Here is a 21,835-nt window from a genome sequence, read left to right as displayed (position 1 = left end):
TGCCAGTTTCCAACATTAAAGCGTTTTTTGCCAATAGTTTTATGAACTAAGTAGTTGCAGTTTCATAACCACTTGGCAATTCCATAGGTTAAAACAAATAGCCTACCAGACTTTTTAAAAGATGTGTTCTTTGACACTATATTATCTATAAGGCAGTTACTTTTGACAAGAGTGATCAACTAGGAAGTTTACAGATTTCTTTTACCGTATTTTGACAGGCCAGCATCCATCAAGGACAAGACCTTTGGTGACAGGGGGTGCAAGATGCTCTAAGGTACAGGAATCACTGAATTCCTGAAGCTCTTCAAATAGAAAAGTGCTTTGGAAATGACAGGTGTACGTAGGAGAAGGATGCGTGGCCTCAAAGCAGAGCTTCATAAGGGAGGACTCTTCATAAGGAAGCTGGGCAAGGGGTTCTTTCCCCTCCACCTAAGTGTTTCCAAGCACTGTGCAAAACGCAGTGCCCCTCAGTCCAGAACCTGGTCCCTAGGAAGCCCCAGGAAATATTTAGGCTTTACAAAAAAATAAAAGGTAGCATTTTAGAAATACAGTTCAACCACTTGGCCCATTCCATTTATTTATGAAGTTCATTTATCTATTCTATAAAATTGTTTTCTTTAGTATGTCTTTGCAAGTTTTCATTCTTAATCATATTAAGGACTATTGTTTTGTTTTCTTTCCTTTCCTTACTGTTTGTCTATGCTGCCCAACTCAAAAGGAAATTCTCAACTGGTTGTGTTCAGTTAGACTTTGGTCAGAGGGCAAGGTTGTCTCTTCACAAGGTGTTAAGTCCCCAGCCGCTCTGTTCAGGGGTGATAACAACTGGCCAGGACTGTTGACAGCAGTTGATCCACACGATGGACTGCAGTGGAGTTTGTACATTTAAGGGCAAATGGCTGCTGAGTGCCTTCCCCTCCATGACCTGGAGCTCTCGGAAGAAGGTTGTCCTTTCCTCCCAAAGACTCCTTTCCTTCCAGCCTTCCCCTCCCACTTCAATTGCTTCTCTTCTAACCCCCAACCCCCAAGCACATGTTGGGAACTTGTATGTGATTTCATTTGGCTTTTGTTTCTGCTTTGTCATGAGTTGAGGATAGACAAGCATGACTGGGGAGAGAACGGAGGGTAAGAAGGCAGATGACTATCTCAGTATGTAACAGCTGTTCGACGTCTGTGTACAGCCCAGGAAGATCATGTTCCTCCAAGGGGAGAGCCACTGGGCAGGAAAGCAGGCCCAGCCAATCTGGCTGACAAAATCAGGCACGGTCACTGTCAAAGGTGATGTGCTGCAACCAGTGGCGCCTACCAGCCCCTCTGATGCCATCCCTCTGTCATCGTAGGTTTGAACATGACATCATTCCATTGACTTTTCAAAACTTGAATTTAGTAAAACTCTCTTCAGGATTTCTCAATAATAATTTCAGTAGGAATATCAGTTTAACTTATTCTTAGTTAGTTCTTATTACCAGTTTATAGCCCATCAGAAATGTGGGCAGGTTTAGCATTTAGATGTATCATTTCACACATATATTTAAAATATCTCTTAGTTCTCCAAGTGTTCATCGTGAACAATTATTGTACTCTTTTAAGGTCATAATTAATTCATATCCTTCCCACACCCTCCAGAATTTGGCTCAAAGGAAGTCACTCTTGATCTGCAGCTCTGCTAGGACTGATCAGAGGACCGAATAATGTGGAAAGCTAACTTTTCAGTGCTTACGTATAACTTTATTTCTCTACCTCAGTGGCTCTCAACCTGGGCTACCTATTGTTTAAAAAATCTCAATACCCAGGCTGCACCCCTGACATATTGGGTCGAGCCTCTGGGAGTAGACCAAGGCATCAATATTTTCTTAAAACTCCCCAGTTGATCCCGATGTGCAGTCACAGTTAGGAAATGCTGCTCTTAGGGCTTGCCAGGTTACAGATTTCTGAGAGTTTAGTTAAGAGCACATCTGAGCTTGTCATCTTTCCTTTCTGGGAATTTATTGAGAAGCAGTAGAGAATTGTCTAACAAAAAAGCTACTATTTTTTTTACTAGTGCTAAGAGTTTAGATGAAATCACAAGGATTTGTGTTTTAATCCCATCTCTGCAAACAACAACAATATAAACACAGGCAACTCACTTAACTTCTCGGAACCCCAGTTTCACCCATGTCTAAGTGGAAATAGTACCCACCTTCTAGAACTGTTAGCAGTATTAAAGGGGATTACATAAATATTCAACATGATGTAATAATATGTAGCATGATGTATGAAACATAGTAATGATACCAAAGTAAATAGGTCACTACAATCCTTATTTTCAACATGAAAGCTTCAAAGAGAGAATAAAAGTGAATCCCAAGGTTATTGTCAAGATTTCTGAATGCTGATCAGTGTTAACACATTAACATTTCTTCAGGATGTGGGACCACTTGAATGGAATACTCATTTCTCTTAGAATTACTTTAGGGCCAAAGGTGGTTTCTCTTGTCCATTGAAACATTCTTTTAAGAGATGTTTTTAAGAGTGTACTACTCTGTCTGTAGGTTTAGGCTAAAGAAACATCACAAGAGAGTAGGAAGTATTTCTAGTTTAGAAATGACTGTGTGTGGCTCATCAGAGAGGACCTGAGTGTATGGTAACCATTTATTGCCTTCATAGTGAAACACAAAACAAGTTTCTACTGGGATTTTCAGATGTAATAGACAGGTGCTCATTTTAGGTTAGGCCAGCACCTCTCAGACTTGGGAAACCTGAGCATGACTCAAAGGAACTGGACTTGAGGAAGGTTGATGTCTTCAGCCACGGTGATAACAGCTGAAGCAGGAGGTGTCTGAGCAAGAGGGAAGCAGCCAGTTGTATTACAGTTCTTCTTGCCTCCAAAAGAGAAGTTACCCACTTTCCCACACTCACTGTGATATATTCCATTTGCTAAGAAAAGTGGTTTATGTCATTCTTAAACACTGCTCTGAAGTTCTGATATATATTGAATTTGTTTATGATATCAATATATCAACAGCCTTCAGATATTTACTATGGTTAATATTTTTCCCTATCCATCCTCCAAATTAATCCATCAGCTGGGTCCTCTGCCTCAGATTCTCTCACAAGGCTGCACTCAAAGTGCCAGCGAGGGCCGTGGTCTCATCCGAAGTCTGAAATGGGGAAGGATCGGCTTCCATGCTCACTTTCACGGTTGTTTCCCAGGACTCAGTTCTTGGAGGGTTGTTAGACTGAGGGCCTCAACGTCTTGCTGGTTGTGGACCAGAGGCCACCCTCCATTCTTTGCCCTGTGGTTCTCACTAACATGGCAGCTTGCTTCAGCAAAACCAGCAAGAGACTAAGTCAGCTAGCAAGACAGAAGTCACAATCTTTTGTAACCTAATCACAGATGTGACATCCCCTCAATGCTATCATATTCCATAGGTTCGAGGCAAGTTACTCAAGGGGAGGAAATATTCAAGGTTGTGGATAGGGATCCTTCAAAGAGGATTCAATGAGGCAGGGATCCTTCAAGGAGGTTTCAAGTAGGCAGGGATCCTGGGGCCATCTGAGAGGCTGTCTGCTACAGCACCTAGCAGCACATACCCAGCCCTAAAAGAAAGAAGGAAGGAAGGAGAGAAGGAGGGTGCAAGGAAGGAGAAAGAAAGGAGGAAGATAAGGAAAGGAAGGCAGGCAATGAAAGACAGACATTAAAAAAGACAAAAAAGTAGCTTTGCTGCACTGCGCCTACATCGGGATTCCTCTGTGGGAACGTATTTCATCACATGAGCACCACAACCATGAATTTCCTATTTCTTATTTAGAATGCAGGATAATATGGGGCTTTCTATATATCTGGAGTTAAAAGGAAACAGAATAAACAAGAATAGTAAGTTTAAGCAAGCGAAATGTGTTTCAAATTAATTCTTTTTAAGTTTTTTTTCCCCCAGCTAGCAAAGTTTTTTTTTTTTTTTCCCCCTTCATGTTCCAAGTTTTCAGATTAGGTTTATTATTCTTGCCATTATGTGGCAGGCTTATTGCACAGGGAATATAGGAACCTGGATGGTGTTTGCCTTTGGTGTTCTCTGGTGGTTTGGGCTCCAATGCCAAAATTATGTTTTGATTCTGTAGATTGTTATTAGTGGTTGTATATGTCACTTAATTGTAAAAGTGAAGTTGTATAGTACCTTGGATCTCATCTATTCCAGCCTCTCTATTGAGAAAACTGAGGTCCAAATGACTTGAGAAGTTCAAGGCTAAGTAGTATCAGAGCTGGGACTACCTCACAAAACTCTCAATTTGAAATCTGGTGTATTTCCTCTTCTCACAATCTGTGCAAAAGAACAGTCAGAATGTGCAATCCTCCCCTCAAGCCTGCAGACATTAAAACATGTTAGTTGTGGTTTAAATGTGACTTATTTAGCACTGATTTTCTGGAAGGATCTAAAAGATAATACTTCCAGTGCTTCGGCTAATCGAAAAAGGAACTTTTCCAGAAACTCTACTGTATAATAGATGCTTGCCTAAAGAAACATACACCTTTTTCATTTGTAATAGATCACACAGGCTCCAGTGCTTCAGTGCTCTGAGTGGGTTCATAAACATTGACCACAGTCTCCAAAATGGCCATGGAAGTCAGAAGAACAATGAAAATTGATATACAAAAATTGGTTTTACCTCAGACCTGCTGCACATTCATAGCTGCAGTTTTCATAGATGCAGAGGAGTTTGGCTAATATCCTAACACACAGGAGTCTTTCTCCACTTCCCAAATTAGAATTGACACGTGTATATATATGCACAAGTTGTTGAAAGTAGGTATCTATTTAATGATACCTATTTAGTGAGTTTACTGGCTGAATCTTTTAAAAGAATGCAAACATTAGCGACTTTTTATCAAACATCTGTAAAAAGAGAAAAGCCTCTGTGGTTCTCTGGGGCCCACCTGGTGCCAACGCAGCCATCCATGGTGGGCAGCTGCCACCATGCACATTGCTGGGCACACTTCAGGTGCCTGCCTAGGTTTCTCAGAAGTCAGGTGAGGACCCTCAGCCCATGTGCAGGTGCAGCCTAGAAGTTCAGTGGCATTAACACCTCCAGGGCAGCCCTCAACCGATGGGAGTTGGTGGATAAACGCCCTGGGCTCCCATCATTGTCGAGGACACAGGGAAGGCACACTCTTCACAGCTTCTCAGAGGGACCTCTGTGGGGTTGGACCCCCATCAGCCACTATGGGCACGAGCCGAAGAGCATACACTTTGTTAGCTGCTTTCCCCTCCCCACGTCCCTCTTTCCCTTTCCTGGGGTCACCCTCCAAATAAACTAAACTACCTGGGCCCAAATCCTCATCTCTAGCTCTGGTTTCTTAAACAGGCCCCAAGAAATAATGTCGGAAATAAAGACAAAATTGTTTGTCCCTGGAATCGGGGCTGACAGAGAAATAACTGGCAACCAGCAGTTCTGTAGCTGTGACCCAGGCAAACAGCATTTCTAGAGGAAGTGGTTGTTCTTGACCGCTTTAAGTGTGTGTTTCGTTAGGACCATCTGTTACCCTCCCGATATCATGTCTTGCCTTTTCTTTTTATTCTGCAGATTCTTCCGGGAAGCCTAAATTCACCAAGTGCCGTTCACCTGAACTAGAGACTTTTTCATGCCACTGGACAGATGGGGTTCATCACGGTTTACAGAGCCCAGGATCCATACAGCTGTTCTATATCAGAAGGTGCAGGCTTCATGCCTTTCTGACTTTTCTCTTCCACGGATTTTCTCATTAAAACGTATTGAGTCACATGCAGTGGTAGGAATGGAAATAATCTATTTTGATGACCTAAATGCATTCACCCATTCATTTATTCAAAAATATTAATTAAGCCCTTACTCTATGTTGGGTACTGTTTTAGGCCCTGGAGATACAGTAGTGATTACAAACAGATAAAGTCCCTGGTCTCATGGAGATTTGTTTCCAGTGGGGGAAGACAGACAAAAAATTTTTTTAATTAAAAAATTAAATGTCAGCTGGCAACATGGTTAAGAAAAGTAAAGCCAGAAAGAATGTTAGCACTGTGTAAATATATGCATGCGCTTGAGAGTGTCTGAGGATGAGTGTGTGAAGGTATGAGTGAGCACATTTGTGAGTGCAAGAATGTGTGTGAGTGTATAAAAGTGGGTACAAGTGTGACTGCATGAATGTGGGAAGGTGGGTGGGTATGCACGTGTGAATCTGTGTGAGAGTGTGGGGGGTGTGGTTGTGCATGAGTGTCTGTGTAAATGTGCGTGAGCATATGGGAGTGAACAAAGTGAATGTGCATGAGTGTGTGTATGTCAGGAGCTCGGGTGACATCTTAAATGAGGAGGTCATCGGAGGCCTCTCTGTGGTGCATTATATCGGAGGCATAAATGAGGTGAGAGAGGCCATGTGAGTATCTGGGGGAAAGACTGTCCAGACGGAGGAAATTGCAAGTGCAAAGGCCCTGAGGCCAATGTGGCAGGTTGGAAGAAAGCAGGAGGCTGGATGGTACAAGGTGGAAGACAGGGAGAGTAATGGGGGAGAAGTCAGAAGGTTAGCAGGGCCAAACTGAGACGAGCCTTGCAGGCCACGGCACAGCCTACTTTCTCTGTGGTGGGAAGCCATAGGGATTTTAAAAATTTTTTTAAAGATGTGTGTTTTAAAAGACTGGTTCCTAGGTAGAAAATAGACTGTGTCCCTGTTAAATTAGTTACATTCAGTGAGGGACTGTGATACTTCTCTCTTCCATTTTTACTGATGGTCCTGTAAAATAACAGGGGGAGAGTGAAACAAAGGTCTTTCAACATAATCACCACCCGAGTCGTTTATTTCTTACCCCTCACCTGGCACGACTTCCATTTCTGTTTACTCTCAGGTTGTACCTTTTTGCTTTTAAAATTTTAGGCTCAAACACTCTATCATCTCCTCTTTTCCACCCAACCCCCAGGGAAGGCCTAAGCCAAGATGCAAGATTAGTGGAGACCCCTGATCTGGTGGTGGTCATCTGTCCAAGGATGGTGCTGTCAATCCCCCAGAGGAGCGGGGAAAGGAAAGGTAGAGGCAGCAGGCAGTTAAGGGCATGAGCTCAGGGCCAACCATCTCGCATTTCAGCCTGGCTCCGGCCCTCGCTCACAGAGTGATGCTGGGCAGATTAGTCAGTCTGTCAACAATTCAGCCACCTCATTTGCAAAACGGAGATAATAGACCTTGCCACATGGCTTCTTGTGAGGGTTCTATTAACTAATCCATGAAAAACACTTATCGCGGTGCTTGGTGACAAGCATAGTAAGTACTGAATAAATGGTAGCTGCTATTCTTATTATTGGTAGCGTGATAATAATTTAAAATAACATAGAATTCTAATAGCTGGGCTACAAAAGTGATTTTTGATTCTTTACTGCTTATGATTATTGGTGTGCTATAAGACCATTTTTAATGCAGAGCTGGATGCTTAATTTGCAAATAAATACTTTGAATTAGCAACTAGGACTGGCCTTAGTCAGCTTCCAGGTGTGTGAGAGGTCTCTCAGATGTACCCCAAAGGGCACACGAAGATGAGATGGCTGGGCACCAAATGCACTTTTTTTCCCATCACGGCTGATACTGCAGAGAGGTAGGGGCCAGTTGACAAAGCCGATTTGTATACATACATTTGGACAGGAAGCTAAAATGTCTGGTAACACTTTTGAATATCTTCTGAAATGATTGTTAAGTGAAGAGAGATTTAGTAGGTTCAATTTTCATACTTCTGCTTCAGCAACTTAGAGCTCAATCAAAACAAAATAAGTTATTCATACTGGCACAATTAACTAAAATAAAGAAAGAAATAGCAGTTGGGCCCACTTTATGAAAACAGATTTTCACCACCCTAATATTCACCAACTTTGAACCTGAGCAAAAAGATCCAAAAGGATGCAGCCTTCACAAATATATATTTGTCCCTTACCCTCATCCATCAGGGCCACATACCTTTGCCTCCAGGCCTTCTCTGCACAGTCCAGGCTTTTCAGCATCCCTAGTCCAAACCCAGCCCTGTGCCAGTAGAGATGCCACTGAAAGTGTGATGAGGTGGGGGGAAAGTCTTGGATCTATTCAGAAAGATGTCATCAATTATTGTCCTAGTAGAGTTTGGGATCCCAGGGGAAGAAATTGTCACATCCTCAAACCCCCTAAGTACAACCTCATAATTAGGGCCTACCAAACTGGCAAAATCAGTGTTTTGTGTTTTCTCTATAAGCATTTAGCTATTTTGAATATCTTAGCCAAAATAACATGCAACCTTTCCGGTTTCTCTGGAAAGGGGAGAATTAAGGGAATTAGGAGTATCAGGAATATACATTATCAGGACTGCACCAATTAGAGTACAAATGTGTTGCCTTCATGTTACCCACTTACACAAAGCGGAAAATACAAATGCATTTTCTGACTCTTGTCATTGTTTCTTAGAATTCAGTTCCCAGGCAACTCCTGGGACTATAGAGTCATGACTCCCCATCCCTGATACAGAGATGAAACTGTGACATGATGTCATCCAGAGCCGGAGCACCGGAGGCGGGGAGGAGAAGGAGGGGGCTGATGCACTCCCGGCCTGGCCTTGGTAGCTAAAGCACAAGGGAATCTAAACACGTCAGGCCCAGAGGATGGGCTCAGAGGCAGCTGCAGGCTTGGCTGGCTCCGCTCCCGGCCAGGTGAGCTGGGGGAAGAGTCAGCCAATTCAGAACAGACTGTGCCACCCTGTGACGGATACCGTGCCCGATTCAGCCTCTGAGCTTGGAGGGGACTCAGCAAGAATGCAAATCACAGGCCTGGCAAAAAGAGCCTCTGGGAGCCTGTCAGCATGTTCTGCTCTCAGCCTTTTGCCTGCAGATGCCTCATTTTCAAAGAAGTGGGCGTGTGAAGGCTCAGTCTCAAAGATTCTCTCTCCCCCAACCCCACCAAACCCCCTCCCCAGATTACCCTGGCTTTTGAAAAGAAAGTTTCTTTTCCATGCAAGGTGGTGGGGGAAATTAGAAAGGAGAAAGAGCAGTTTTACTTTCTTTTCTTTTTTTAAGGAAAATGTTACATTTTAAGCCTAAAACGCACGATGTGGAGATAATGAAAACAGTTGCCCTTAGAACATAAATGATGTTTTATTTATTTATTTTTTATTTCTCTTCCAATTGGTTACCTTTAAGTGGAAAGCATTTCTTCTGCTCTTTATTCGGATTTTTATTGATAGGCTCTTGCTATAGTTCTCACCTGTATGTCACAAGCCAGTCTGCCAGTCTGGGAGCAAACCTAAAGCACTTAAGTGTAGGGAGTAGCTTCCATAAACGGGCTTTGGTCATCTGTGGAGAAATTCAACCCAGTGAAGGCAGGCAGCAGAGCATCTGTTTTGTGAGTCCATTTGTTTATTGTTTTGGGGTTTTTTTTTTGTGGTACGCGGGCCTCTCACTGCTGTGGCCTCTCCCGTTGCGGAGCACAGGCTCCGGACGCATAGGACGCGCAGGCTCAGTTGTCATGGCTCACAGGCCCAGCTGCTCCGCGGCATGTGGGATCTTCCCGGACCGGGGCACGAACCCGTGTCCCCTGCATCGGCAGGCGGATTCTCAACCACTGTGCCACCAGGGAAGCCCCCATTTGTTTGTTTTTTTTTCTCTAAATTTAATAGTTTAAAAAGAAGTGTTAAATATGTATTTAAAATAAAATTCAACTTCAGTTAGTGAGGGGAAGGGGGTTGGGAGTTGTGTTTTGAACTAGCTCTTTCGGATCTATTGTGCTTAAGATAAGTGCTTTAAGTTGTTTGTTCCGTGGAGCTAATGGGTAGGGGACAATCTAAACAGTGTTTTTCATACAGTCCCCATGGGGACCAGGGTGCTGACAAGCCAAAGTTGAGAAACTGTGTGAAATACACAGAGCTAACCTCCCTATTACAAATCCAGACCTGCTAAGCACTAGAATGTTTTAATAGTAACTTTAATACTGTCAATTATGCTAAAGACGTTTGATATGTCCTTTACTATTATATGGAAGCCTCATTTCCTGGGCAATCTCTTAAACCATTCTCTTTACTATACTCTTATTTTGTTTGAAAGCCAAGATAAAATAAACCATACCATAGTTCAATGAGCCACCTATCGATACTTCTTTTTTATCTTTTTCCTATTCTAAACACATACACACAATACACACGATTCTTCTACCCTCTACCCACTTAATTTTCCCATCGGAGATGAACCTCCCTCTCATCCAAGAGTGTGCAGCTTTTGAGAATCTCAACCAGAAATTAAGCAACAGTTCACTGTCCATGTTAATCCCAAGTTCTTTCCAACAGCTGACGAGCAGCTGTCTCAAGGACCCCCTGATGTTACACAACTTTTCTCCTCATGCCAAACTTGGGAAACAGCTGTAAAGAAGGAAACATGTGTCTTCTCCCAGCTCTTCATCCTGTCTTCCCACAGCCTGCAGGGTCCTTGTTGTCCACTGCTGCCCAGCACCCACCCCCCTGGGGTGATGCTCACAGACCTCCACAGTTTGGCCTGCCAGCCCCAAGCGCCTCAGCCGACACAAGGTCATTCCTACCCGCTTCTCCCTCCGCCACACATTACCTGGCTTTATGTCCCCTTGACTTATAAACCCCCTTCTCGGCCGATAGCCTAGTGAAGAGTAAGTAAATAATCAGTTACCCCACCTAAGTAGCAATTCTAATTTCAGAAAGTTTTTCCCAATTATTCCATTGCCTTCTGTTCCCTCTCTTCCTTTCCCTATTGCCATCTGTTAAACTTTTACCCATCTTCAAGATTGCTAAAAACACCACCTCCACCTTGAAGCCTTCCATGAACAGCCAGAGCAATCATTCCCTCTTCTAACTCCAGTGAGTACTATGTGTAAACACTTAGCCACACTGCTTTGTAATACAGTTTCTCGGTCATTCCCCTGAGGCAGGAGTAATTCACCTGAATCCCACATAATATCTGGCACAGTGTTTTATATATAATCAATGCTTATGAAATATCAGTATACTGAATAAAGGAGACAGAAAAAGAAAGTACTCAGATGGTAATTTCTGAGTCATCTTCTAGCCTGAAGGTAGTGATCAAGTCTTATTAATCATTATAGCCACACAGTGCTAGTGCCAGCTATAATGCTTACATACTGCTTGCATTGGAGACACCCAATGATGGCTTGCTGAATTCACTCATTCAGTCAGGCAAGCAGATGGGAAATGGGAGGAGAGCTGTGTCACATTGTCTCACATGTTTGCTCAGTCCCTGCTGGGATGGACTTGAGTCTGAGCAATCTTTTGATTGCTCTGCATTTTTGTTAAGGTCCCCTTAGCAGCTGATCAGGGAATATCCTTTCCCCAAACTGACATCCTCCCACAGTGAACTTCCTGGCATCTCTTTTTTCTTCAACACACATCCTGCTGTTGTTCTAAGTCATCTGGGTAAATGATGCTTTCTGTAGAGTGGGATAGAGGTGAATAACTCTATGGTAGAATTTAAATATGGAGATGTAGCTTTTCTGATTTCTTCAGTGTTCTCCTTGTGTCCATCTATCCTTCATGACTTGTTTTGTTTGTTCTTATCTGATCGAAGATATAGGAAAAGATGAACTTGTTCTTTGTAGAGAAACCAAAAAAGGAAGTGATAGGCAAACACATTGATTCAGTTCAGCCCATTTTTGTTTTCCTTTTTTTGATATTATAATTAAATGTCCATTTCTATTTACAAAATGGAGAAGAAAAATGCTTTCTCAGTTTGGAGAATTTTTTTAAATTTCTGGGTTCATGGCTTTTGTCTCTTTTATAAGTAGAGGGGAAAATCCTAGGACTCCCATGTTTCTTAAAGGTTACCTGGATGTCCAGCATGTTTGAAATGTTCCCATGGCTCTTCATGTAATTAAGGAAGAAAAATCAGGAGAATGGGAAGGAGTTCAAGGCAACAGGAAACCATCCCCCCCAAACAATGGACAGCTTTGGTGAGATGGACACAGGATGCAGCAGTTCAGAGTAGGGCGGTAGCCAGTTTTCCACTTCAGGGCCACCCAAATCTCCACGTCACAGCCTGCAGAATACCATCAGCATGCTGCCTCAGTTTCTTCCACCATAAGTTGGGGGAATACCCAGGTTTAAAGACTCAGCTGTTCTCTGGGAATCTCTATAGTTTGGGGGTTGACTCTCTGCAGTATTTTAATAAAGGAACATTTTTAAACCTTTGTAAGCCTGAGAACCCTCATCTGCAGAATGGGGATAGTGAAGTACCTACCAATAAATCACTTAATTTAGGAGCTGGCACATTATACTCAGTCAATGAAGGGATGCTTTTAGTATAGGCAGAAGTACCAAATGGCCTTCTATCGGTCTACAGACACTGATCATCAATCCCCAGATGTGCTACTTCTTGGAAATGGTGCCACTAAGATACTTGCTCATAACATAGTTGTGTCCCAGTTTATTGAATCTGACTGCCAAGCACCTTGCTTTGGCTTAAGCTATGGCGTGATTTGGGGGAACAACTCATCCTTTTTTACCCTCCATTTCAGGAGCACTCAAGAATGGACTCAAGAATGGAAAGAATGCCCCGATTATGTCTCTGCTGGAGAAAACAGCTGTTACTTTAATTCATCTTATACCTCCATTTGGATCCCCTACTGTATCAAGCTAACTAGCAATAGTGATACTGTGGATCAGAAGTGTTTCTCTGTTGAGGAAATAGGTAAATCACAGGTTTGTGTTTTATTTGACATGGCTTTAGATTAAATAAGTGGGGAAGGCTGCAAAGTCCAAGTGTATGCAAATAGGAAGACTGTGTCATTGCACTCTGTAGAGGGATGGAGGTCTCCTTTACAGTGCGTGAGATCAGCTGGTGAACAAGAGAGAAAGGGCAGAGGGAGCTTGGGTTGGCTCTCACATGAAAAAAATCTGGCAGTAAATGTTGTAAAGAAAAGAATAGGAGTCTTATGGAGTCTTTTCATTGAGAAGGTCTCTAAAGCTGGGTTGTATTCTTGTGTGCCCCTGCAAGGGACAAACTCAATGCACTCTTAAGATTCCTTCTCTCCTAATGATTTGGTATGATTATTATATTCTGATCTACTGAAATACATTGGCCTTGATCTCTGTCATTGCTGTAATAAATGCCTAGATTTTCTTTACCACAAGGCATAATCATTCTGGAATTTTACATTGACAGAACAGCCAAAATCAGTTTAAAGACATGTTTATAAGATCTCAAAACAAACACTGGAGGTAATCAGCTCAATGAACGAAGTGAAAGATCCAAGCAGCTTATCCCTTGCCCATCATGTGGACACAGGGGAAATGAAACAAAACAAACAACCATAATTGGAATATTCATGTTTATACTATAATAGTATAAACAGCTAAATAGAAAGAATCAAAGAAGGACCATGAGTAGCTGACATTGGTGCCTCAAATCTATCCACAAAGCTCATTTGTTGCTTATAGGAATTCCTTGGAGCCTCTCTCAGATGTGTTGTTCTTGTGTGTGGTTTCCCAGGCATCAGCAGACTGGAAGAGACAGAGAGAGTGTGGGTAGAAGTTGCAGATGGAAACAAGTATATCTGATAGCCTGACTTTGAGGGAGAAGATTGAGAAAACTGTACCAAGCAGAAAAGAGAACCCAATTATACAGTTTAGAGGAACTACTCATACATATGCCCTAACGTCAATAGATGTAGCTGTCTAGTGGCTAAATGAGTAGCAGAAAGACTACTGTGTCAAGACCCATGTTCTAACCCTGACCCTGCCAAGAGCCAGCCCCACTCGTTTACCTGGCTGACTTTCACTGAGTGCCTGCCATGAGCCGGGCACTGTGCTGGGTGTGTTGGCTACAGAACGAGTAAGACGCAGTCAAGTAGGGAAATCAGGCAGGTCAACAAGTAATTGTGATACAGCACAATAGGTGCCGGACTCAAGGTGTGTGGAATGCACAGCAAGCCAAGGTTGTGGCCAGAGGTGTGAATGATTGACTGGGCCTGAGGGATGAGAAGGGGCTGCACAGAGATGGTGACTAGTTCAGTTACTTCTTAAAGCATCTGCAGGAGTTGCCAGTTATACAAAATGGACTGTGTCTTCCAACAGCGACTAAGTTCCTAAAGTGACAAACAGCACAGAATCTTCACAGACTCAGGAGCAGTTTGGCAGGCCTGACTCGTTGGCCAGAGAAATCATCAATTGATCTTGTGTACCCCACAGAGGAATTTGGACCTTACCTTACTGCCCAGGGGTACATTTGAGGATGCTTAAGCAGGGAAATGACCTCAGGATATTTATTGCTAACACTTACAAAGCATTTACCATAGATCAGGTATGATAACTGTGTGAGATAGGTTCTATTATAATCCCCATTTTACAGATGATGAAACTGATCCCCAAAGCAGGGGATCAATGACTAGCTCAAGGTCAGACAGCTGGTAGGCAGAGCTGAGATTTGAATCTAAGCAACATAGCTCCAGAGCCCATGCTCTTAACCTCAAAGCCATACAGCATGGTACTATTGTCTCAGGGAAATTCATCTTGCTGCAATGTAGAGGGTAGATTGGAATAGCACAGACTAGAGGTATGGGGATTAGAAGACTTTGTGATAATCAAGGCAAAAGATGATGACGGGCAGAGTTACCATGAAAGCAGGAAGGGAGGGAGCTGAGAATGAGAGACAAAAAAGAACCGAGGTGAACCTAGATCTGAAGATGACAATCACAAGCCTCAGCTTTCTCATGTATAATGAATGCATTCTACTAGACCTCACAGGGCTCATCTTTGGATTTAAAGTCATATATTACTTAGGCATTTGTCATTCATTCAGTTTATTCAGCCAATCTTTGAGTCTCTTCCTTGGACCAGGCAGTGTTCTAGGTGCTGGGGACAGAAAACGTCTGCCCTAGTGGGACATTTTCCCAGTGAGGGTGGAAAGAGACCATGCTGGAAAGAGAGATAACATCGGGAGGGAGAAAAGCATGCTGGAGAGGTTGCAATGGTAGCGTTATCAGACATGGCTTCACCGAGACAGCGACACTTGAGTAAAGAAGGAAATGAGAGAACAGTCACGTGTCTACCTGAGGGAAGAGGGCACAGGAAGGGTAAAGATCCTGAAGCGGGAGCATGCCTTTGCTCTCTCAAGGAACAGCAGGGGGTAGTGAGGGGATACACAGAGAGCGAGGAGGAGTGTGGTCATAGACCAGATCCCAGAGGTCAGAGGGTCAAAGCTAAGGTACCCTTTAAGCCATTGTGTGACTTTGGCTTTCATCTGGAGTGAGATAGGAAGCCTGTGGAAGGCTTTAAATGATGAGTGATATGACCTAACTTAAGGTGACCACCATGTCCACAGTATCGAGGGCTGTGTTGAAAATAGACTGAAGGGGGACAAGGACCACAGGAAGAGGCTAGTTGGGAGGCTAATGCAGAAAAAAAAAAATGATAATAGCTAGGACCAGGTTAGAGCCATGCAGGTGATGAGAAGTGGGTGGATTGGGGGAATATCTTGAAAGTACAGCTGACAGAATGTGGGATGGTGGAAAAAAAGATGAGTCTGGGGGCTTCCCTGGTGGCGTAGTGGTTGAGAGTCTGCCTGCCGATGCAGGGGACACGGGTTCGTGCCCCGGTCCGGGAAGATCCCACATGCCACGGAGCGGCTGGGCCCGTGAGCCATGGCCACTGAGCCTGCGCGTCCGGAGCCTGTGCTCCGCAACGGGAGAGGCCACAACAGTGAGAGGCCCGCGTACAGAAAAAAAAAAAAAAAGATGAGTCCGGGAAGGTTGACCATTTTTATCCTGAGCAACTGGAGGAATGGAGTCACCATTAACAGAACCAGGGAAGGTAGAAGAGGATCAAGCTTCAGGCAGAAGACTTGCCTTTGAATGCATTCAGTTTCAGATGCTTTTTAAACATCTCAGAGTGTTTCTCACACCGTAATGTGTCAACTAAGGCACATAGAAATAAGCATAAAAGTAAGGAAGAGGTTATTATTATGCTCATAACAGTGGTACTGAGCCTTCTCATAAAGGACCCAGTTCTATATCCTCTATTTAAAGTAGACAGGAAGATTTGTAAGATGCAACATGAGTAATAAGTTGGAGAAAATTTTGCATTAAAAACATTTTTATAGTTCAGTCCTATAAAGGGTTAAGCTTCGGTTTTCAGAATTCATCAGTCTCCAACAAATCCAGAAAGATGAGGTATAACTATCATGATGTGGGTAGCTTAGCTATTTTGCAAATCCCTTTAATTTCCAAAATGTGGTCATGATTAGTCAAATTGGGACTTTCTCATTTTTTAAAAAGTAGTATCCACTCCACAGTGGTCAGTAGCATGCAGTTAAGTAAAACACAGAAAACACTGATTCATTACCATTTGAGAGAGCAGTGTAATGCCTTCATTTTATATCTGAAGAAATGATCACATGTGGCTAGGAAGGCAAGCTAAGGAATATTTACTGAGTGTTTGGGAGGATTGTGCTTCTGTAGCCGTACAGAAGTGGCAAAGACAAGAAATGAGAAAGAAAATAAGAAAGATCTTGCCCCAGGTCACATACAGCTTGGAAGAAAAAAGATTTCTCCACCCTTGGTTCCAAAACAGCGACATGTTTAAATACCATAGATCTTTCAGACTCTCTCTTCCTTCAGTTCTGAGTTAAAGTGAATTCCTTTGCCAAAATCCCAAAGTATGAATCCTATCAGAGCCAAAAGAAGTGTAAAACATGGCAAATCTTTAAGAATATCTATAGACCAGATTTTAAACTCAAAAAGGCATTTTTTATAGGGGCTTTTTAAGTTAAAAATAGATCATCCTTAAGTTAGAAACAGATCATCCTTAAGTTAAAAAATGATTCATTTTGTTGTAAAGCAGAAACTAACACACCATTGTAAACCAATTATACTCCAATAAAGATGTTAAAAAAAATGATACTCTCCCATAAAGTGGGAATATTGGAAGAATTAAGAGTTTGAATAATAAAATTGTATAAAGTAACAGTCTCTTCGGAAGAAAGCATTCCACTAATATCGAGCTGTGTCTGTGTACTAATTCTCTGTTGAAATGCCCAGTGCAACCAGATCCACCCATTGGCCTCAACTGGACTTTACTGAACATCAGTTTAACAGGGATTCATGCAGATATCCAAGTGAGATGGGAACCACCACCAAATGCAGATGTTCAGAAGGGATGGATAGTCCTGGAGTATGAACTGCAATACAAAGAAGTAAATGAGACCCAGTGGAAAATGGTAAGATATCATTACATCTCACATTTAAAAATCCTTTGACTTTTCTTCTTTTTAATTTAACAACCCCCTCTCATTTATAGACTTCCTTTTGACTTAATACCACATGCCCATGCTATATGCTCTCTAATTTCTTATTTGAGAAAAATGGATATAATCAGTAAAATATCATCTTGGAATTCTTTAAGACAGCAAATGCTTACATGGAGTTTTATACAGAAACCTATGGAAGGAAAGGAAAACTATATTTCCCCAGTCATCATTGGTATCCAGTTGAACTTTAGAACAATATCGTGCACTCTAGCCACTTTGCTGCCTTTGAGGATGTGGCTAAACATGGGAAGGGTTATGATCAAGGTCAACAGTGAGCTGTGGCTAAATATTCTCCCATGATTTTAGTTGCTACTCTTCACCAGACCCCCATTAAAATAAGTTCTTGAGTGACTCCAGGAGGGAAACAGAGGGGGAGGGAATTGATCCCCTAGAGGTCTCAGAAGGATGTTTTGTTACATACCTCAAGGGAGAATCAAGCTAAGAGGTTTTTATGTAAGCAAGTGGCATGGTACTGGTTGACCTCTGAACCCCACAAGTGTATGGGAACTGGGCACTTCGATAAAGTCCACATGGCACACAACAAGAAGAAACCAGGATTATCATGCTGCTCCCAATGTAACCAGTTCTAAATCAGTCTAGCCACAGCCACAGGCCTGGCCAAGCCAAGTGGATTCTGGCTGGTCACCAGGTCGTGCCCAGCAGCCCGGCACAGCCTCACTCCCAGAATTTTGAGACACCAGGCCCTGTCCATTCAGTGAACTGCTGAGAAAGAAGCCAGTTTTGTCATTAGAGGAAAGTTAAGTTTAGAGCAGCTGTGCACAGTTAAATATTGGGCTTCAAGGTTCTGTTTGTGGAATCATTTTAATTTAGATATCTGTTCCATAACTTGGTGCAGAAAAGCTTGGCTGGATGCTGAGTCAAACAAGGCTTTCTAAATTCAAGCTTCAGTCAAACATTTGTTCAGCAACCAGGTATTGAAATAACTACCATGCACAAGGCACAGTGCTAGGCACCCCAGGGCAGCAGTTCCCAAAGTGTAAACTTTGGACCCCTGCCCTTTCAGGGAGTCCACAAGCTCAAGACTATTTTCATAATAATACTAGAATGTTCTTTCCTTTTTTCACTGTGTCGAGATTTACACAGATAGTACAAACACAATGGTGGAAACTGCTGCTGCCTTAGCACAAATCAAGGCAGTAATTCCAAATCGTACTGACAGTCACTGTATTCTTCACCACCATGCACTCACAGTTAAGAAGCAGTGATCAGGGCTGGGGGGAGGTAGTTTCACATAAGAATGTCCTCGATGAAGCTGCATGTATTATTAATTTTATTAAATCACGACTTCTGAGTATGTAGCTTTTTAATCTTCTGTGTGACACATGGGAAGTACACATAAAGCACTGCAGCTACATACTGAGGTGTGGTTGGTTATCTTGAGAAAAGGCATTTAAACACCTGAGTGGCCTGCTAGAACTAGCTGCTTTTTGCTTGGAATACCATTTTTACTTTGAAAGAATAACTGATAAACAGCTGGATGGTTTTTCATATTTGAGTTGGCAAATACTTGGCAACATTTCTTGAAAAAGTGAACTTAACACTTAGGAAAAACAATTGACAGTATTTGTTGCCAATGAGAAAATTTGAGCTTTCAAAATTAAATTCGAATTTTGGAAAACTTGCCATCTGCAGCTGTGAGCTTGACAGCTTCCCCAACCTTTGAAGATCTCCTAATGAGATCAATGGTGATATAAGCAAAAGTGAGGTTTTTTTTAAATATTATATAGTGAAATTTAGAAAATATGCATAACTCAGTGAACAATATTTTCCAAATGACCAGTACATACTGTAACCAAAACCACACATGGGGAAATGATCCATTCAAAGTACTAGATGGAATGGTGGATTTTAATATAATGAAGTGTGAAAGATTCATTGATAGAGTTTCAGATTCCACACTGCAATTAACCTTTAAGAAAATACCACTTACTGAGTTTTTTTGTTGGTGTTAAAGAAGAATATATACAATTATCTGAAAAGAGTATTAAAAGAGTATTAAAGAGTATTAAAATATCTCTTCCGTTTCCTCACTATATATCTGTGAGACCAAGTTTTATTTATGCACCTCAACCAAAACAACACATCCTAGCAGTTTTAATTCAGAGACAGTTGTAAAAATACAGCCATTAAGCCAGATATTAAAGAGATTTGCAAAAATGTAAAACAATGTCACTTTTCTCACTGTAACTTTATTGTTTCAGAAAGTACAATAATTTTTATAAAAACATGTTAACATAAAATCTATTATTTTAATTTTGAAATTAGTATTTTTAAAATTCTCATTTTCAGTTTCTAGTATGGTAAATAGTGATAGGTATAACCCCAAAAAACCAAAATCTTTAGGATTCTCAATCATTTTTAAGAGTGTGGAGGAGACCTGAAACAAAAATTTGACGACCTAGGGGCTTCCCTGGTGGCGCAGTGGTTGGGAGTACACCTGCCGATATAGGGGACGCGGGTTCGTGCCCCGGTCCGGGAGGTTCCCACGTGCCGCAGAGCAGCTGGGCCCGTGAGCCATGGCCGCTGGGCCTGAGCGTCCAGAGCCTGTGCTCCGCGACGGGAGAGGCCGTGACAGTGAGAGGCCCGCGTACCGCAAAAAAAAAAAAAAAAATTGACAACCTAGAAAAAGCAAAGATGTAAGTCAGAACATTAGCACACAAATTGAGTGCCGATAGTTTGAACACAGAAAGTCCATGGCCTGTAGTTCTGTCCCAGCCGAGGCACTGATAGGAATCGCACACTCTGAGCCAGGTGCGTGGGAGCATGGGACTCGGTCGACCATTCAGGGCTGCATCCCAACTTGGCTTTGCGGCACTTTTCATTGCACCCCTGCTAAAATCTCATCAGGTAGTCCAAAGGGGTCAATTAACTTTTACTTTACTTACCTTTATAAATGAAGTTACAAATTCATGATATTTATAAGTTTGGTAATTTGCAAAGTATCTCAGAATTGTCATGAGTATCAAGGGCCCATCTATAAGAATTGACCTCTCTTGAAGGACTTACATTCTACTTGGTTATGAGAACAAGAGGCATAAGCATAAAAAGAAGAGAGGGTTGTAAGTCAAGGAGGAAAAGGCTAATTTTTGTTGCTTCTATTAGGAATTCATGTTACATTTGACAATATTGAATTTGGTATTACTATGCCCATTTTTAATTTATTAAACACATTTTGAATATAAAAGTAATTCTAATGACCATGTAGTTGCTTACAACTACTTACCTGCTAAACCAAGTTAAGAATTTGTTGGGTTTTTTTTTTTTAAGACTTAATGGGTGGCGTCAAATTATCCACAATTGTGTTGGCCATCTCTTGAGTACCCACTATATACCTGGTATTGTGCTGGACTTTGGAAATGTAAAGAAGGCATCGTTTGTCCCCAGGGAATTTGCAGTATAATATAGAAATTAGAGCAATGAATTAAAAGAAGTAATATGTGTACTACCTGGCAGGATGGAGTAGGGATAATTGCCAGAAGAGGCTTCTTAGAATATCAGCAGTACTTGCACTGAGAATTAGCCAAGAATAGGCTTTCCCTCATAGGAAGGTAGCAGGGAGCAGGGTGGGTATTAGGAGCCCTGTGAGCCAATTTGAGTTTGGTGTGGCTGGTGTGGAAGGGTGAGGGAAGATGGAGAGGGGGCTATGGGTCGAATGGCCGAGGGTCCTTTTTTGCTTTTGTTATTAATGAAATCTGTAAAGAAATAGTACTGGTGACAGTGACAGAGAAATGAGGGCTTCAAGAATGGAAACATAGGCTTTTTAAAATAGTTTAAGAAAAATAATAAGATGAATTTAATATTCAGAAGCATTTTAGGTATACAAATATTCCATATATTAAGCATCTATAAAAGATGCAAACTAACCACTCTGTGTACATAGGAGAAAAAAAGAGGTACTTTGTGAGTAGAAACTAACTGAGGTGAAGGGAAATTTGTTTTAGAAGCTGAAGGCCCAGGCTCTGACTTAATAAAACAAATTATGAGAATCTTATTTATGTGAAAAACCCATGCTGTTGAAGAAGAGAATGTTCCTAATTTTCTATAAACAGGAACAAGATGTTCTACCCAAAAACACAAGAAAAGCACATATTGGATACCTGCTTTGAATATTTGACTTGGAGGAAAACACCATCATTAGTTGTGTCTAACCTCTTTGATAGCAACATGTCTTAAAGGTCTAATAGCCTCACCTACCCTTCCCTGGGAAGGTAAAGGAACATCCTGGCCTTCAGGGTTGTGGAATCCTGTTGGTTGTTACCAAAGGCCTCCAGTGACTTTTCTTCACAAATTTTAAATAGCAAACCATTTTGAGGTGGCTTTAAGCCTTCTAGAGCAAGCTGATAGAATTGTTTGAAAGTTTAATTAAGACAACTATGATTTTTCTAGGACAATTTCCAATTCTGTGATCATATGAATGACTACCCAGGATTTCCAAAGAACAGATATAGATATAGGAAATATGTTTGTTTCTTTCAGTTCTGATGTCTTTACATAAGAATGTAATATCCCAAAGGGTAGGCAGTGTATCTGTAAT

General features: G+C 41.9%; 1 protein-coding gene across 3 annotated transcripts in view; it reads left to right on the top strand.

Moving 5' to 3' along the window:
• Positions 1–21,835, top strand: part of GHR (growth hormone receptor) — a gene marked incomplete at both ends in the record, with an annotated part of 175,768 nt that overhangs the window by 121,653 nt on the left and 32,280 nt on the right. For 2 of the 3 annotated variants that reach the window (XM_079704019.1, XM_079704020.1), the window contains 3 exons: positions 5,557–5,686; positions 12,494–12,666; positions 17,012–17,190. In XM_079704019.1, the coding sequence (XP_079560145.1) occupies positions 5,557–5,686; positions 12,494–12,666; positions 17,012–17,190 (482 nt within the window). The remainder of the gene's footprint in view (positions 1–5,556; positions 5,687–12,493; positions 12,667–17,011; positions 17,191–21,835) is intronic. The other variant, XM_079704021.1, reaches the window with a different exon arrangement.

This window comes from Hyperoodon ampullatus (genome assembly GCF_949752795.1).
Source record: "Hyperoodon ampullatus genome assembly, chromosome: 4".
In the NCBI taxonomy this organism is placed as follows: Eukaryota; Metazoa; Chordata; class Mammalia; order Artiodactyla; family Ziphiidae; genus Hyperoodon; species Hyperoodon ampullatus.
Note: the sequence above shows the minus strand (reverse complement) of the source record. Positions and strands in the feature narration are given on the sequence as shown.